Here is an 18,051-nt window from a genome sequence, read left to right as displayed (position 1 = left end):
CTCATCCATGACAAAACTGTTAAAATTGGAGGGATGTTTGCCACGGCCAGCCTGTGAAATCAGCCTCCTCTCTAGGAATGAGAGGCCTCTGTAGCTGTGAGCCCGGGCTGCTCTGCCTGCTGTGGGTTCCCTGCTGGGGAGAAGCACCTTGGAGCTGGGGGATGGGGCAGCACAGCGGAGATGGGTGATGGAACAAGGGTGATGGAGGTAGGTGCTGGAGCAGGGTGGTGAGACAAGGTAATGGGACAGTGATGGACTAGGTGATTGACAGGGAGTGGGGTGGTTGGTGGGAGCTGGTGATGGAGCAGCGTGTCAGAGTTTGTCTATGGACAGAATAACAGAATTGGAAGGGTTGGAAGGGTTGGAAGGGACCTCTGGAGATCATCTGTCCTCCTGCTCTAGGCTCAGGTTACTCAGGAAAGTGTCCAGGTGTGTTCTGAGTATGTCCAGAGGAGGAGATTCCACCAGCTCTCTGGACAGCTTGTTCCAGGGCTCTGTCATCATTAAAGTACAAAAGCTTTTCTTCATGTTTGTATGGAACTTCCTGTGTTCCAGTTTGTGCCCATCTCCCCTTGTCCTGTTGCTGAGCACTCAGCAGAGCTTGGCCCCATCCACTTGGCTCCTGCCCATTAGATACTTACAATCACTGATCAGATCCCCTCTCCCCTCCCTCCTGCAGCTGAACAGCCCCGGGGCTCTCAGCCTTTCCCCATCAGGAGGTGCTCCAGGCCCCCACCATCTCTGCATCCTGCGCTGGGCTCTGTGCAGCAGTTTGTTCTGCCTGGAGCTGGGGAGCCCAGCACTGCACACAGTATTGCAGCTTCCACCATGCAAGAAAGATAGAAAAGCAGAGTGAAAATAAGAGGCTTCAGCAGTCTGACCACTCCTCTGTTAACCTGGCTCTTGCATGCTTGGTGGAAAGGAGTTTTGGTAGTTCTGACATGAGCAGTACTCAGCACAGGCCATAAAGCCACTCTCTGGATGAGAGTCTCCGCTGGCAAGTATGAAGTGGTTTAGCAGCCAGACAGCCCCAGGGATGTCCCCGCTCGTTCCATCCATCCCATGGGATTCCTACTTGCACCTGCAGTTAAGAGGGAAGCAGTGAAGTCCGCTCTGCCGTGCCAGAGGAGCTGCTTGTCACTGCAGCAGGGCTCAGGGTCTGCCCTGGGTTCCGTACAGCTCCTCTCTGTGCAGTCAGTTTCACTAACTCGCTGATTGATAACTCTCTGGAGTGCGTTTTCCCTTTCCTGTCCACGTTTGTCCCAGGCTTGGCTCTCCCTTTGTGCCAAGCTTGGCTCTCCCTCTGACATTTCCCACTTGTGGAGCAAAGACTGGGTTTGTCCGAAAAAGGGGCCTGCTGGGGAGGCCGGAGCAGCTCCGTTGCTGAGCGTGGTGGCCTGGCAGCGTTTGTTTGTGAGAGGTAGAGTTCTCACGCTCTAAATATACAATCTGTGATAAGGGAAGGGAAAGAGCCCAGCATGGAAATATTCCTTCTGTAAGAGAAATAATTTGCTGCTGCTAAAAATATATGTTCATATTATTCCTGCCTTGGTCTCCAGCTTGATGGGAGAGAGTGCACGCAGCTGCCCTCAGGGGACCCGGCTCTGCTGCAAATACCCGGCGCTGAGCGGAGCTGCGCGTCCGCTGGGGCCATAGGATCACGGGGGGGTGAGGGCTCGGCATCTTCGCCCTGGTTTATCATCCCCATCTCTTTCTCAGGGCAGTAAAACCTTGGTACGGGGTTACCCCGGAGGTCATAGGCAGTAACCTCTAAGCAGGTGCTGACAGTGGGAAAGGAAAGTGATCCGTGGAGTTCCCAGAGCCCATGCGCACAGAGGCAGGAATGGCTTTGTTGAAGGGGCCGAGCGGTGGGATATGTGTAATCCCTTCCTGTCTCATCTGCGAGCATCCCGGGCCTGCTGCTTCCTTCCCCGATTGCCGCTCCCGGGACCCCCGTTCCCACCCGCTTCCGCTCCCCATGAGCGAACACAGCGGTCGCCCTGGGGGGCAGCACCGGATTTCCTAGGGACTTGCCCTGGCCAGGGACAAAGCCAGCCCGGTGGAGTCCTGCCCGCTGCTTTTCCACTGCTCTCTGACATGGAATGAGCAGCAAGTCGTGTGTGCTACTAATGCAGTGGCCCATGTCCACAGCTGGCTGGAAGGGGCTGTGTCACTGTCTCCAGCCCCTTCTTTGCCCCCACCACCCCTGCACACAGCCCCTGAGGTTCTTATTAACAGTGAAATCCTAAACCGTGGCCTGGAGAATGAGCATCACAAGGTCCCAGTAGCCCAGTGCCACATGCCACAGGGACATGAGTTGCTCTGGGGGGCCCAGGAGGTCAGGTCCTCCTGCACATCTGTTCTTGAGCAGCACGGGGCTGAGAAAGCAGAAATCCCAGTGAAACCTTTGGCATTTTCTTGCAGGTCTGTCTCCAGAGTCTGGCAGGTGGGCACAGCTCCTGCCCCAGAGCAGCGGTGCAGGTGGTATCTTCCATCCTGGGGTCTTGCTCAGGGGACTGAGCTGCTGAGGAGCTGCCAGCAAAGGCTGATCACAAACCCAGCAGGCCTCTGCAAGGCACTTCATTCAGTGCCTTGGCATTGCTTTTTCATTCTCAGATAACTCCTTTGGGGCCAGCTGTCTGCCCCCTTAGCATCCCCTGACCATTGTTTGTGAAACTGCACTAATTTCCAGCTAGGTGTTGAGAGATAACAGCTTAGGTTCAGTACAGGATTCAGCAGCTGGACGACTTGGTAGGAAAAGCATCACCGCAAAAATGAAATACAGCTTCTTTGTATACATTCTACTTCAGACACCCTTATCATGTTTATTTCAGTAAGGTAATGAGTAAGGTAAGGTCCCACATCCATCCTGGCACTGGGTGAGGAATGCGTGCACCAGGCAGGCCTGGCAGGGCGGGGAGCTGCTGCAGGAAGAAAGGGAAAAGCTGCCTCCTTGCTCTTCCTGCCTCGGCCCCTGTCCCGTTTCAATGGCTGGGAAAGGCAGGGCTCAGCTGGCCCAAGGTTGCGTCTTTCTGCCGCCTGGCCCCAGGCCAGCGTGCGTGAGAGCCGCCGGACGCAGCCCAGCACTGTGTCACGCAGCATTGCAGCCCAGCACCATGCCAACCCCATCGCTTGTCACACCGAGTGCTGGGTTCTGCCCTGCCAGGAGTCCAGCTGCTCATGGGGTGTGGGGAGGAAGAGGAGAAGCAGCTTGGTTTAACCGAGGAGACAAAAAGGGAGGCTGGGGCCTCTGCTCAGCCTGTGGTATGGGCAGCCAAATGGTGAGGACCCGTTCTGTCATGTCCCTAAGCCCAGGCAGTGTTTGCCTGTTGGATGCTCTGGCTTGAAGCAATGTTTGATCCTTGGTAAGAAACTGGAGCAAAATCAGATCAGCTGCTGCACTGGCAAGGCAAGGTAGCAACAGTGCCATGTCTTATTTAGGATCGGTTGGTAACTGCTTTAATGCAGCTTTGAACACAGGGGAGCAGATCTTAATGTGTGCAGAATTATTTATCAGTGGCTGCTTGTCAGGCTCACCCTGCTCTGTGGCCACACACTGCGCTGCGAACATCACTGCCAGGGGCTGAAGCACGGCAAGACTTCTCTCTCCCTGCAGAGGTAAAAGGTGAGCGTGTGTCCTTTGAATGGAGGTGAATTTGGAGTGGAGCTGGGGACAAGCACGTCAAGTGCTTGGATGGATTTTTGTTTTCACTGTTGCTTGCTTTCCTGCCTCTCCTCCCCTGCCAAGAGAGCTGCGTACCCATGGAGTGGCCATGCCCTGGCACACAGCGATGACAGGGTTGTGCCGCAGCAAAACCTGGCAGTGCAGTAACTTAACAGCCTGGGAGTGGGGAGATGAAACATTATGTGACACGTCCTGGGTGACAGGAGAAGCTGGGGCAGTGCCAGGCCTGGTCTTCTGAGCCCCAATGCAGAATCCAGGTCTCATGGTTTGGTTGAGGGCTCTGCCTCTTGTCCTGGCAGCATTTAGTGGGAAGCCAGGACTGTGCGCAGTGCAACTCCTGGTGCGCAGCAGTGTGCTGCTGCTGCCTTCATTGCATGTGGGTTTGAACGTAGGGCTGTGTCTGGGTTGCTCAGCATGTTCCTCTTCCCGCCAGCTCCTCAGCATCGCCTGGGTGTGACACTCCATGGCATCGCAGAGCAGCCCATGGTGCGAAACTCAGGCTCCGGCAGCAGAGCCAGTGGAGCAGGGCTCTGCGGGACTGGGATGCTGGGGCTCGCTCGCCCACCAGTAACCTTGGCCACCTTGCTGCAACCCAGATAGAGCAGGGTTAACGTGAGGAGCGTCCCTCTGCAGTGGGCTTTTTGTCTGCTGCAATCCGGAGCGTTTCCTGGTGGAGCGCTTTGCGTCCGGTCGTTAGGGCTGCTTGGCAGCCGAGCAGAGAGGAAGGCTGGAAGTAAACACAGGCACTCTTGGATCGGTAGCTGGGAAAACCAGCAAGAAGCTGCATGGGATTGCCGTCTCCAGAACCTCCTTGCTTCCTCGCCTTGCAGACAAATGGCTTCCTGCAGGGCACGGCGCTCAGCTGCGCAGCCACCAACCCATCCCCAGCCCTGCCTCTCATGGGGCTTCCAGTGAGGTGAATGCATCAGGGGCTGGAGGGATCAGTGGGCTTTGTGTGCCAGTTCTCTGTGGCATTTTCCCATGGAAAATCCCAGGCTGTATTAACTTAAAAATAAAGATGGGTCTGCCTTGGGTCTGTTCTTCTTACCATCCTGCCTTCAATGCAGAGCTGGGGCAGAGGGACCTGCTGCCTCAGCCTATCCTCACAGCCTCTCCTCGTGTTTGAGCTGTTCACCCTGGGCGTACAGTTGCCTTGTGGCAGGATGGCAGTGCCATTTGAGGGTGCTAAATTCCTAATTTCTGAGCTTTCACTTTTCTCCTTTGAACCAGGCCTGAGGTTTCCTAGAGTGAATGAAAGAAATGCATTTCTAGAGATCCCTGGGGTCGAATAGGAAGACATCATCTTTCTAAACAGCGTAAGGCTGAGTCATAATAGGACGTGACTCTCCCATGGCTGTTCAGCAGGGCTCTGTCCCTTGAGTGCTCAGTGTGGGACAGCAGCAGCTCAGCTGCCCATGCACAGGTGTTCACATTTGATTTGGATGGTCACAGTGCTGTGCACTTCCCTGCAGTCCCTTCACCTCTTCCAGGTTTTCCTCTTTTCTGATTGCTAATGAAAAGCAGTTTTTCTTGTGACTTCTCCCTGGTTTGGGGCATATATAAGCATACAAACTCCAGGGTTGACAGGAGGTCACAGATTTTCTGCCATAAATGAGACGGCTACAGGAATGGCCAACACAGATAAAAGAATAAGAGGTTGTTTGAGTCCACTGCACTGAGCACGTCTGCCAGAAGGATTTCCCAAATAATGAAAACATTTGCCTGTTTCTGCTGTTCTTTATCCTGTACAAAAAAAAAGGAGGAGGAAGATTTTAGGCTTTTCTTTATGGCTCTGTTTTGAATGGTGTACCTAGTGTTTGGCTCCATCCCATGGAGCTGTGGCTGAGGTTCAGCGTCTCAACTCTGCTGTGATCTGTGCAGAGGAGTGCACCCGCCTGGGCAGTCCAACAGAAATACCCTTCCTCTCTCATGGAGACGCAGAAGAAAAAGGCTCCTTCCTCAACCTTAACTTTCTGCCACAAGATCAGTAATCCAACATGCACCAGACCGGAGGGCAGTGGGATCCCACTCACAGCATTTTCCATGCCTCACGTTTGTTCTGTAGCTGTGAATGGGAATCCATCATGACTTCACTGGGCTGCAGTGCGGTCGCTGGCGGCCTTGTGAACGACAGCCTTCATCCTGGCGGTGAGTCTGCCTGAGATTCCCACTGGGGCCTCATTGGAATGTGATGTCTCAGTGCAGAAGGGCGGTTGGCTGATTCCACGTTCCCATTGTCTCTGCTCTTCTCTGCTTTTTGTATCTGTGAACTTTGCTGGATTTTCCCTGGAAGGAGAGCTCAACCTGCCATTTTCCCATTTCTTTCATGTCACTGCTCTTGCAGCCACGTGCAAGGTGCAGGAAGATCCGGGTCACATTCTTGTGAAAGCATCCTGGCAGCCTGGAAATGCCCTGATCTGAGCAGCTGCAGGACCATCGCAATGGCACTGACACTGGCTGTGGGTGTCACACAGTGCCCCTGGCTCTCGAGAAACCCCCATCCTGCCCAGTGATGTGCTGGGGCTGGGTGCTGGATCTCCATTGCCATCACAGTGGAGCTGGGCTTGGTCTGACTGTCCTGCTGAGCTCTTTGCTCACTCTAGCAGGACTAAAGATTTGGGTTTTGCCATTGGTGTGTGCTGACAGCTGCCCTATAGTATCTCCTTGTCCTTCAGGAGTAACCATGTATCTGAGAGTCCCCCTCCGGACTGATGCTCCTGGAGGGAGCAGTGGTGTCAACCCTAACCCTGACCCTAACCCTAACCTGAGCACTGTGTTCCTTTTCCATGACCAACACTCAGCATCCTCATTCCATAGTCACAACCCTTTCTTCACAGTGTTTCTCCTCCCATTTGGGTATTGGGGATTATCTCTCAGTTGAGCTCTGCATGTTGGGGAGCAGTTCTACCCTTCGGGTTCCCCCTGCATGGCACAGTTGACCTCTGGTTCCCCAGCCCTGCCCCAAGGCCAAGTCTGCTGGTAGAGCAAGGGAACCCACGGCACATGGAAGGAGCCAAGGATACAATCTGTGTCTCTTGGCTGCCCCTAACCATTAAAGCCAAGCTGTTTAGCAGTGCGTGACCTTTCCTGCTTTGTATAAACATCACCGTGATTATAATGTATCACCAGGCTCCGTTATTCCCTCAACACGTGTCCGACATCTCCTCAGTGCTGTGGAACAGCTGAGGAATCTGGTTCTGCTTTTCTTCCAGCGCCAGGATAGCCCAGAGGCCACGGGACTTTCTGAACAGAGGAATTCAGCTTCCTGCAGCAATAGGGTGAGCTTCAGGTTAAGGCATGAGGTTAACCCAGGAGCAGCCTCCATCCAAACACCACGGGTCCCCCGGCTGCTTTGGAGGTTTTGTCACAGGTTCTCCATCCAAGAGCCCTTCCTGGCATCCCTGTGCATGTTGCAGAGGACGTTGTTCTGACTGTGGCTCAGCACAGATGGTGCAAGGCCATGCACATCACTCAGCTCTTCTATGCCTGGGTGCAGAGGTCTGTATTGGACTGGCTCTGTTCACATTCCTGTTTGAACAGAGGTGGGCAGAGCGGTACTTGCTCATGCTGCAAGGACTGGCAGAGCCCCAGGACCTCAGGCTGCTGCGACGTGTGCCTGCCTCTGAGGACAAGCCTGCAGGAAGTGCAGTCCCTCCAGCATTCATCTCGTTGCCCTACTCCTGGAGCTTGGTACCCATTCCGCAGCCCAACACCGCCTTCCCTGCGGCTGTTGATCACTGAGGCTGCCAGGACCTCATGGTCATCTGGCATGGAGGTGTCCCCACGCTGCTGTGAGCAGAGGCTGTTGTGTGTGGGGTGGAGAACCAGCTTTCTGTCTTCACTGACTTTGTAAATAGAAGGAAGTAGGAGAGACTTGAAATCTCTGATTATCTTCCAAGGGGACTCCCATCCCCTCCAAGGCATGTCTCAACGTCCCAGCCAAGGCTGGAGACCTTCCAAGAACTGCAGTGTTTCTCGTTCTCTTTTGAAGAGCTTTGCTCCTCTCGGTACAAACCCTGCAAGGTGGCAGTGCCCCAGGGCTGGTGCAGGAGCAGCCCGCAGGCAGGACGTGCAGCTGACAGTCAGGCTCCCATGTCTCCTCCTGCCATAGGGCAGACCTGGCTGGGGCAGAGCACCTGGCAGCAGGCTCCATGCAGGGCTGCAGGGTTGGAGTCCTGCTCCTGGAGTTTGTGCATCTATGAGCTGGGTGTGCATCAGGACGCTCTGGCAGGACTGCAGTGCAATGGTCCTCCTTCCTGCAGCAAGGTGTGCTTGTGCAGAGCTGTTTCCCAAGGCAAGTTCCTAGTGCTTCCCTCCTCCCGCCTACCTCTCTCCTCCAATTGTGTAGATATTTTGTGGGTTTGCACTAAAGGCACTCTGTGCTGCATGGCTCAGCAGTACCTTAATGGTTTTAGAGAGCTTCTGAAAGGAGAGATCTAAAAGGAAAAGCTGTTGTGAGCAAGCTCTGCATAATTCCAAGAATTTCCCCTGGTCCCTTGGGCTGCACAGAGTGCAAGCACCTGTCACATCACTCCTCTCATGCCTGGTGTGGGCCCAGCCGGGCAGCAGGGCGCAAGGATGGGGGTAAGCAATGCAATTCAAGTGTTGCTTCTGGACATCCCCACCCAGCAGGTCCATGGCAGGGTTAACTGCCCCGTCCCCTGGCCGAATGCAAACAGGATGGCCCCTGGCCTTGCAGCCAGGAAGGCTGTGAGTCAACAGCGGCTCCCTCCTGCTGATAGAAAGCCTGCCAGCTTCCCGCGGCGCTGGGCAGGGCTGGGGGCTGCAGGGCTGAAAGTAAGGCTGAGCACAACCTTGTCAAGGATATTAAAGGAAATGGCAAATGGTGGGTTGTGAAACTCCTGGAAAGTGTCCAGCCGTATAAATGGGAAGGGAAACCGGAAGAAGAAGTGGGGCTGGGATGTGCCGCGGATGGGACGGAGATGAAAGGTAATCTAAGTATAGTCCTGAAACAAAACGAACACTTTGCCCTGGCTTTTGGTAGCGATGGAGATGTTGGCTGGGAGGAGATGACTCATGAGCTTGGGGATGGGAAACACCAGAACCAAAATGGAAGCAGCATTTGAGAGTCCTCCATGCAGGCAGGTAGGACCAGGCGGCTTCTCCTGGAAATATAATAGGAAAGCACCAGGAGTCACAGAAGAAAGGTTTGCAGTAAATCTGTCAAACCACAGGAGCTGATGGTTTGGCTGGAGAACAGCAAATAGAGATCTGTTTTTTGGGGAAGGGAGAATGTGTGCTTGGCACATAGGAGTCTATTAGTCTGAATCTTGTAGTATGCAAAGCTTTAGAATGAACATTAAAATAAAGAATAATTAAGAACATGGAAAACGGATAAGATGAGATACGGATTTTCTGAAAGTAAGTGATGCCGGGGTAGATAAAAAACCTGATCTTCTTGACAAAGCAGATGGGATCTGCCCAGGTTGTCTGGGCTTCAGCACAGGAGCAAGAAGGTGCTGGGCTGTGAGGGCTCTGCTGGGTGGCTTTCTCAAAACCAGCTGTGGAAATGATGTTTCATATTTTTCTTAATGGCTTTGGCACAAGCTGTAGAAATCGCTAATAATATTTGGTAATTACCATAATTGGGAATCATCATCAAAACAAAGGAGTTGGGGGAAATTGTGCATAAAGAGCCAGATGCCCTTCAGGATAAGAGAAGTACTGCAGTCTAAAATATCCCTCCTGGATTTTGTTTTCCACCACTTCCATAGGCCTGTTGCTTTTTGTGCCATTGTCCCTTCCATATATTGGTGCTGGTGGAGCGTGCCAAAGAAACGATCTGAGCGCAGCCTTATCTTTTTTCCAATAACCCCATGGAAGGGTATTTTGCATTATAACACCAAAGGTGGTAGAATGGGAAGAAAACAAACCTGTTACAAAGTCTGAGCTTGCTTAGTACTCAGACAGCACTGGGGGATGACTGCTGAGTGTTCCACCAGGCCTGCGGTCGCATGGTGGCACACTGCCGGGGCACAGCACCTGAGACTAGAAATAAATGACTGAATGGGAATCCATCAGGACACAGAGCTCGTCTTGCTGCTGGTGCTCCTATCAGCATGAAGCTTGTAAAAAATTTGATGATTATTTATGTAAACACAAGGCGGTAACGGCACCGCTGGGATCATCTCCTATCTCAGGTGCTGGCAGGAAGCCTCCAGCCCTCCCCTGTGCGGCGCTGGGAATGCGGCCCATTCACCACCAGCTCTGGCAAAGTGTTTTTTCAATCCATTCCTGTTTAAGCAGCGTGGTATCAAGGGGATAATTGCTCTTTGGAATTGATCCCAGAAGAAAATCATTCAGTTCTTTCTTATCAGGTCCTTTCTTGCAGAGTGAGATACCCACAAGACTTATCTCCCTCTTCAGCACTGGCCTCTAATTACTATTTAAACAGCTCATTAGAAAACTTTCAATTAAGTGCTGTCGTGGAAGCTGGAGATCAGCACGGGATCACACTGCAGTGCAGCACTGCCCTCAGGGCACTCGGGGGGCACTGAGCCCAGCACCTCCGCCTGCCCATGCACACCCAGAGCACATGGGGACAGGGCTGCGTGCTGAGCCCAGAGCTGTGTGAGTGAGAAATATGGGATGTGAATCGATTTGCTGGCGAGGGTCTGTGCTTGGGGTGAGGGCTGGAGTTAGGGTTGGGTGTAGGGTTAGATTTAGGATCAGAGTGAGGATTGGACTTAGGGTTAGTGTTAGGTTCTCCATCAAAACCCCTCTTTGGTTCTGGGTTAGGGTTGGGGTTAGAGTTGGGGTTGGGGTTAAGGTTAGGCTTAGGATTAGGGTTGGGGTTATGGTTAGAATCTCCATCAGTACCCCTATTAGGGTTAATGTTGGGGTTGGAGTTAGGGCTGGGATGAGGGTTATAGCCTGCTCTGGCTCTGCACAGCATAGAGAGCTCTCAGCACAGCACGGATTCCCCCAACAACACTCCTGTGCTGTGGACAGAGCAGCCGCTCTGTGTCCTGGCTCCCAGACAGCTCCGGCCCCAGAGGAGCCACTTTTTGGCATTCATGTCTTACTGGGTTTTTCAGCAGGAAAACCGCAAATGTTTAATAAATATCGCTGTGAAAAGCATGCCAGGCAGCACCCAGCAAAGTGTGCATGTGTGCCCTTTGGGCTGGCGTGCACGCTTCGCAGAAGTGGGCCCTGTAAATATTTTCTTGACATTTAGGAAGTTTGGAGGAGTGCTTATTATGTTGCTGCCAATTTGAGGATCGTGGCATGGGGAGCGCAGGAGGCGTGCAGGCAGCCTCAGAACAGTGCAGCTCCGGGCTCAGGGCTCACTGGTTTGCTTCAGAGAGTTGTGAAAGTGGGGTCAGGATGCTCCTCACTCCCTTTAGATGTTCATAAGCATTGGTCATAGAATCATAGAATGGCCTGGGTTGAAAAGGACCACAATGATCACCAAGTTTCAACTCCCTGCTATGTGCAGTGTCACCAACCACCAGACCAGGCTGCCAGAGTCACATCCAGCCTGGCCTTGAATGCCTCCAGGGATGGTCAGATCCCCTCTCCCCTTCCCTCCTGCAGCTGAACAGCCCCGGGGCTCTCAGCCTTTCCCCATCAGGAGGTGCTCCAGGCCCCCACCATCTCTGCATCCTGCGCTGGGCTCTGTGCAGCAGTTTGCTCTGCCTGGAGCTGGGGAGCCCAGCACTGCACACAGTGCTCCAGTGGTGCCCTCCCCAGTGCAGAGCAGAGGGGGGATCACCTCTCCCACCCTGCTGGCCACGCTTTTTGTAATGCATCCAGGGTTTCCATTTGCATTCTTTCCCACCTGGGCATGCTGCTGTCTCATGGCCAACCACTGGTCAACCACTGGTCAACCAGAACTCCCAAGTCCTTCTCCTGCAGGTCCTTCTCTTTCAGCATATTCCAGTGAGTGATGGAAACGCTTGTGGAGCCAGCAGCTTAGTGAAACTCCAGTCCTTATCTTTTCCTTATCAATGTTAATGTTTTCTTTCTAAGGATGAGGACAGTGGAGTCCTCCCCATCACACAGGGCTATAGGGCACTGCGTGCAGCAGCCATCAGCTCTTTCTCTTTCCCCACTTCTGCCATGTCCCTGGTACTCATTCCATTTGGTTTCTTTGTCTCTCTGTGTCCCTGCTGCAGGTGTCCTTACTTGCAGGGTGACAGCCCGCAGGGCAGGGCGGTCCCTGCAGCCCACACGGAAGGCCAGACGCTTTGTTGTGCAGAAGAGGTTTCCAGTGCAGCCACTGCTCCTTGCTCTGTGAAATGCTCTTTTTGTCCAAAATGGTGTCCTCTTAACAACATTAACAAAATGCTTTCCAATGTCACATTTGTTCAAGGAAAAGTATATTTTTTAAATCAAAATATTTGGGACAGAAATAATAACTTCTCCTTTCATAAGGAATCAGACCAGAGTTTCCCCAGCATCCGAGCGCTGAGCAGCGCAGTGCGGCAGGACTGCTGTGGAGCTGCAGCAGCACGCGGAGTTCCTCAGCTGTGTTCACTTGGAAACCTCTTCCCAGGTGCAGCTCTTCCCTTCGGTGTGTCAGTGATGGATTCTGGCCCGTGAGCCACCCTGTCTGTGTGCCCACAGCAGCAGTGGGAGCTCAGAGCCGCGGCTCCTTCTGTCCCATTGAACTTTTCTCTGTTATTCTTGGGGAAGCTGCGCAGGGTCAGCCCGGCCAGGGAAATGAGGGCTGGGGCCATGGAAAACTCGGACCCCTGCGCCACCTCCTATTATATAGATATAAATGGAATGGAAAATTATTTCGGATAAAAGTGCACTGCCCTCTGAGAAATGTTCTCACAGAACCGCCTCCGAGAGCGCCTGAACTCCATAGCCCAGCGTGGGGCTGTGCTGGGGGGGCTTCTGTGGGCAGAGGGGTGTGCAGGGTGCATCCGGCTCTGCTCGAGTTCCTTGGACACGTGGCAGTGGGCAGTGCAGAGCACAGGGGCAGGGATGTCTGCAGCCGTCCCCTGTCCATCCCCAGCCCGTCACTTCTGAGCTGTGCTGTGCTCACTGCTGGAAGCAGAGGGAGAGCAGCGCTGGGCTGTGCTGCTGCAGCCCTGCAGGGCTGAGGGCTCTCCCCATTGCACAGCCAGGCTCCGTCTCTCCTGCTGCCTCCCAGCACCTCCTAAAGCCAGAAGGTGCTTTCTCCCTGTTCCCATTTAGGTGCCGACATCCAGCTGCGTTGTTCTCCAGCCATAACCACACCTGTGCAGCCCTGTAATTGTGGGCTGGGCTGCAGGATGTGAGCAGGAACAAATGTCAGCCAGCTTGCACGAGCACATGCACAAGGAGGCAACTAGGCAGATATTTTATTTGCTTTTTAACCATTTTGAAACAGCCACTTGAGCACTTCATCAAGGGCAGAAGTCAAATCCCAGCAGTCAATTCATGCAAAGCTTTGTGGCAAAACACTGAGTCCTAATTTGGTACCCAGAATGAGATTGCCTTGGTCATTAAAAAATCCATTTGCAAGTATCCAAAAATCAATACTGATAGAAACCAGGCACTAGAGCCTGGCCAAAAGCAAATGTCTGTTTCCCAGTGTCCAAGGAGCCCTGCTGGGTAAGGGGAGGAAGGAAGGCAGAAGCATCAGCATTCCGGGTTCTGCAGTGACCAGTTGGTTTGTGTGTCTCATTTCAGTACTGAAGAGGAGCTGATCTGCAGGCCAGGACTGCTCCCCACCTGAATTCATAGAGAGGCTCCTGAGCTCCCTACAGGGCAGAGGCAGAGAGCGTTGCGTCCTGAAGCTGTTCGGTTTTGTGTTTACTTTCATTGCTGTAATTGTTATTAAGTTTCGTGTTAATAATAAAATTTATCTGGTTACGCTCAGTGCAGAGGCAATGAGAGTGCCTGTGCAAGTCCTCTGCTGCCCCTCTCCACTCATCCAGCACAGCACTCTGCAGGCAGAACACTCAGAGTTCCAGATGGATGGTTTAAGTCAGGCGTGGTTCTTTGGGAAATAGAGCTGCAGCCTTAGGAAAGCCAGTAGGGAGGTGCAGATAAGTTGGGCAAACAAAATGTAAGGTGAAGTTTTGGAGGAGCTCCCGATCAGACTGCTGGCACCTGAGTTGAGAGCCTGAAAAAGCAGCCCCTGTGGAGAGGTGGAATAGGAAGACAGGGACACTGCTCAAAAACAAATGGGATCTGACCCCCCCAACCCGTGGAGCACACGGCAAAAATGCAGTCCGTTCTGACAAGGAGAGTTCATCCACGCATGGAGGAGGTTGCATGCCCCAAGGTGATGGCTGCTCTGCTCCCTGGCCTTGTGGTGCTGTCGGCTCATCTTTGCTATGGTCATCTCGGGGGAAGGCAGTGCATTTTCCAGCTGGGTTTTGTTCTGTGCCCACAGGCTGCAGGTTTCTGTAGGGAACACTCAGCAGCATTCAGCTGCTGCCTGTGGGCTTCGGGATATTGGGATCAGTATCAGGAGGTGGGAACCTCCATCCTACATGGGCATATCGGACACGGCCCTGTTTGGCACGCTTCCTGTGGGCTCATGGCCCACGTTGCTCAAGGAAAGTCGGAGCACAGTGAGAATAAATGGTGAGGTCACTGGGGGGGCAGCTGCACGGGGCCGACTTCGGGCTCTGCAGGAGAGATGTAAGGCACAGTGCTGGGGCAGGTGGCTGTCCCCACGTGCGGGCTGGGTGCCACCAGCACCATGCAGTGGCAATGCCCTGCCTCCTCCCATGTGTCCCTGTGCAGCGGCAGGCTGGTGACTGGGCTCACCAGCGATGCTGGGAGTGCTTTTTTTCCCAGGCAGATTACGTCGCCGTTTTAGCTTCATTCCCCCCAACACACCCCCCTTCCTCTGTTATTTTGGTGCCTTTCCCCAAGGGAAACAAAGTTAGCTCAAATGCTGTTCCCACCAGAAAGGCAAAAGCTCCCCCCCCTTTTTCCTTCCTCTTTTGGGTTCATGGTAATGTGTCCCATGACAAAACAAGCACAAATCCATGCACAAAATGCTTTGCCTTTCTCCTTAAAGGGAGAGTCCTTTTCCAGGGCTAATGCCTGGGGCCAAGCTGCCATCATTCAGAGGTACCCCTCTGATGGAAGGAAGGGCAAAGCTGACACTATTTGTGGAGGAAGCAGCCCAGGCCAAGACACAATGTCTGGTGGGAGGAAATAGGTCTTATAGTTGGGTAGTGTCATAGAATTGCAGCATGGTTGAGTTGAAAGAGACTTTACAGTCCCCCAATCCCACCCCTGCCATGGGCTGCTGCACCCCCCTAGCTCAGGATGCCCAGGGCCCATCCACGGTCTTGAGCACCTCCAGCACTGGGGCACTCACAGCTCTGGGCAGCCTGGAGCTGGGTATGGATGTGAGAGTTGGTTATAAGTATGGAGATGGTTTTGAAGGGGGATCAGTGGTGAGACCAAAATAACTGTGCTGGAGATCTTCTGGCTTCACTTCAGCTATTCTTGGTGGAGAAGTCTCCATGAGAATGGGCTGCTTGTGCTCCTCTGTAACCCAAAGGGAGAAAAGGTCCATCCTGGCACTCCAAAGTCAACATCCAAACTAAATTGGGGACTCAGAATGCTTGCTTCTGCTGTATGTAGGAGTAATGATAGAAGAGTTATTTTTAATTCCAAACTAAAATGAAGACATGGTAGGTCCTGATCAGCCCAAGCAACCAGCCAGGTTGGTTACAAGAGTCCATGGGGACGTCCAAAGGAACCCTTCTCACCCCGCCATGCATGAGCCCATCCCTGGTGCCCCAGATCTGGAGTACAGCAGCCAGAGCTCCCCAGGTCCAAGGTGGAGCCTGAGCATCAGCTGTACCCAAAGCCAAGATCCTAACCCATTGGCAGTGCTTCCAGTATGGGCTTTCTCCCAGTACTGTTGTCAACATCCAGTGTACCATTTCCCTTGTGACTCAGGACATTCCCTTCCAACTCAAGATATTCTATGACCTGTTATGGTTTGGGCTGTGGGTGATCCTGTGTGGAAGCACAAGTTGGACTCCATGATCCTTGTGGGTTCCTTGCATTTGGACATATCCTATGATTCTATGTCAGATAACATTTAAGCTGCCTTTGGCGTATGTGGCCACCCATCCCACTGGGAACAAAACATCTCTACTCCATGCAGTGTGCCCACCGGACCCCAACCCCCAGCACGCTGTCACCACATGTTTAACACACAGATTTCAGTACATCCTCCTAGACAGAGAGGCTGTACATGTTTGTGTTTCCTTGCCGGCGGTGAATGAATGGTGGGAGCCCAAGGAAGGAGTGCCATTTCCTATTTTTGCAGCTCAGTGATTCTTCATAATGAAACGTTGGCTGTTTATACTTAGCGCCTGCTCCTGTGGTAAGGTGGCTGAAAAGGAAAAAATACAGAATAACAATTGAATTAAAACCCAAATGCAAATAGCTGCTCCTGATGGGAAAGGCAAAGTAGATCTTTAATTTAGATTTGAGGTTTGAAAGTTTCTGGAGTGAAAAAAGGAAAGAGAGGAGAGGAGAGGAGAGGAGAGGAGAGGAGAGGAGAGGAGAGGAGAGGAGAGGAGAGGAGAGGAGAGGAGAGGAGAGGAGAGGAGAGGAGAGGAGAGGAGAGGAGAGGAGAGGAGAGGAGAGGAGAGGAGAGGAGAGGAGAGGAGAGGAGAGGAGAGGAGAGGAGAGGAGAGGAGAGGAGAGGAGAGGAGAGGAGAGGAGAGGAGAGGAGAGGAGAGGAGAGGAGAGGAGAGGAGAGAGAGAGAGAGAGAGAGAGAGAAGAGAAGAGAAGAGAAGAGAAGAGAAGAGAAGAGAAGAGAAGAGAAGAGAAGAGAAGAGAAGAGAAGAGAAGAGAAGAGAAGAGAAGAGAAGAGAAGAGAAGAGAAGAGAAGAGAAGAGAAAAAAACATTGGTCCAAAGATTTTGAAAATTGAGACTTTCATTTTGTTTCAAACATTTGCAAGAAATACAGAACTTGGAAGCAGGAAAGTTTGTTGGAGCATTCCTGCCTGGTGAGCAGGGGGCTTCGGCAGCCTGGGTGCTGCCCCTGCTGCTGCCCAAGTGCTGCTGTTGGGCAGGGTTGCCCTTCCATCCTGTATGCTTTGGGATTGGTGACAAAAGGTGAAGCGCTGACCTCCAGGCTGGTGTGTGATGCTGAGCGACCTTTTGGTCCCATAGGTGGGGATGTGGGAGAACCACGGAGCTCCCGACGTGGGACCGATGCAGCCCAGCTCATCCATCAGGAATGGAGGGGACGTTCTGCGTGGAGTCAGCATGGGAAAATATTTTATCAAAGAAACTGGGAATCAAAAAATAAAATTAAAATCTAAACATGAGCGTTTGACACAGTGCCACACGAGGGCTATTTTTAATTTCCTTCCTGATCGTTCCGCTTGTTTTTATCGTCGGCAAGGCTCTGAATGGTGGAATTAGTCACCCTGCACCAGATGAAGTAAGTGGAGCACATGTGGTTTCCCAGAGAGCGTCGGTGTAACCCCAGCAGGGATGGGAGCCGCGCTGTGGGGCTGGCAGCACCGGGCTGGCACCAGGGACAGCGCCAGTGGGGCCATGAGCCCTGGCACTGGGAAGGGCTGGTGGGACAGTGGGGCTCCCTGTGGTCACTGGTGTACAGGATCATCCAGTGGGGGTTAGGAAGAGGGAAGGCAGGCTGGTGTTCCTTGCTTACTGCTCTGCTGTTCTGTTCTGGTTTGGTTTTAGTGAAGCCGAGGAGCTTGTGCTGAGAGCATCACCCACGTTTGGGCTTGATGTGCTTCTGTGGGCAGGCGAGGGGAGGAAGAGGAGCTGAGCACCGAGTCTCAGTGTCAGCAAATGCAAAACTGGGTTTTCCCTGAGCGCTGGGTCCTGGATGCATGGGCTGGGGGGACTGCAGGGGGCTGGGGCTGTCACACACAGATGGCAGCCTCTGCCTGTGCCAGCTTTGTACCTGTTTGATCTCCCTGTACACATAGCAAAGGGGCAATACCAATTTCTTCAATTTTGCTTGCAAGGCTGTGTCTGTGCTCACCAATTTCGTGAAGAAAAAAAAAAATAAAAGGTGCTCTGGTTGATGTCACAGCTGGGAGGTGCTTGGCAGTATAACTGGAGAAGTCATGCTGCTTGCTGGAGGATCCCTGCAATTACCCTGTAACGACGCAGAGCAGTTACAGAGCACTTTCCATTTTGCAGAACACAGCTCTACGTCAGCTAATCTATTTACTAATCCTGCAGACTGATCTCCTGGAGTTAATGGGAGTTATTTGAAAGCTGAAGTGTGCAAAGTGGGCTTTGGAGCTGGATTGTAATAATGCCTGTCACAGTGGCACTGTGCTTCCTGGGAATTTCTTTTTAGGCAAATTCTGATGCATTTGAAATTTTGTTTCTTAACCATGATATCTGCTCTGTGTTTCTCCGATGTGCTCTTAACTG

General features: G+C 52.8%; 1 protein-coding gene across 23 annotated transcripts in view; it reads left to right on the top strand.

Moving 5' to 3' along the window:
- EXD3 (exonuclease 3'-5' domain containing 3) overlaps positions 1-18,051 on the top strand; it is a 247,190-nt gene that overhangs the window by 187,412 nt on the left and 41,727 nt on the right. The window contains exon 22 of one of the 23 annotated variants that reach the window (XM_031601474.2): positions 13,331-16,179. The exons of 21 other annotated variants lie outside the window; for them this stretch is intronic. In XM_031601474.2, the coding sequence (XP_031457334.1) occupies positions 13,331-13,336 (6 nt within the window). In that variant the 3' untranslated portion in view covers positions 13,337-16,179. One more of the 23 variants, XM_090121062.1, reaches the window with a different exon arrangement.

The sequence above is a fragment of the Phasianus colchicus genome, chromosome 19 (assembly GCF_987193195.1).
Source record: "Phasianus colchicus chromosome 19, bPhaCol1.hap1.1, whole genome shotgun sequence".
Classification (NCBI taxonomy): domain Eukaryota; kingdom Metazoa; phylum Chordata; class Aves; order Galliformes; family Phasianidae; genus Phasianus; species Phasianus colchicus.
The sequence above is the reverse complement of the archived record's forward strand: the minus strand, read 5'-3'. Positions and strand labels throughout refer to the sequence as shown.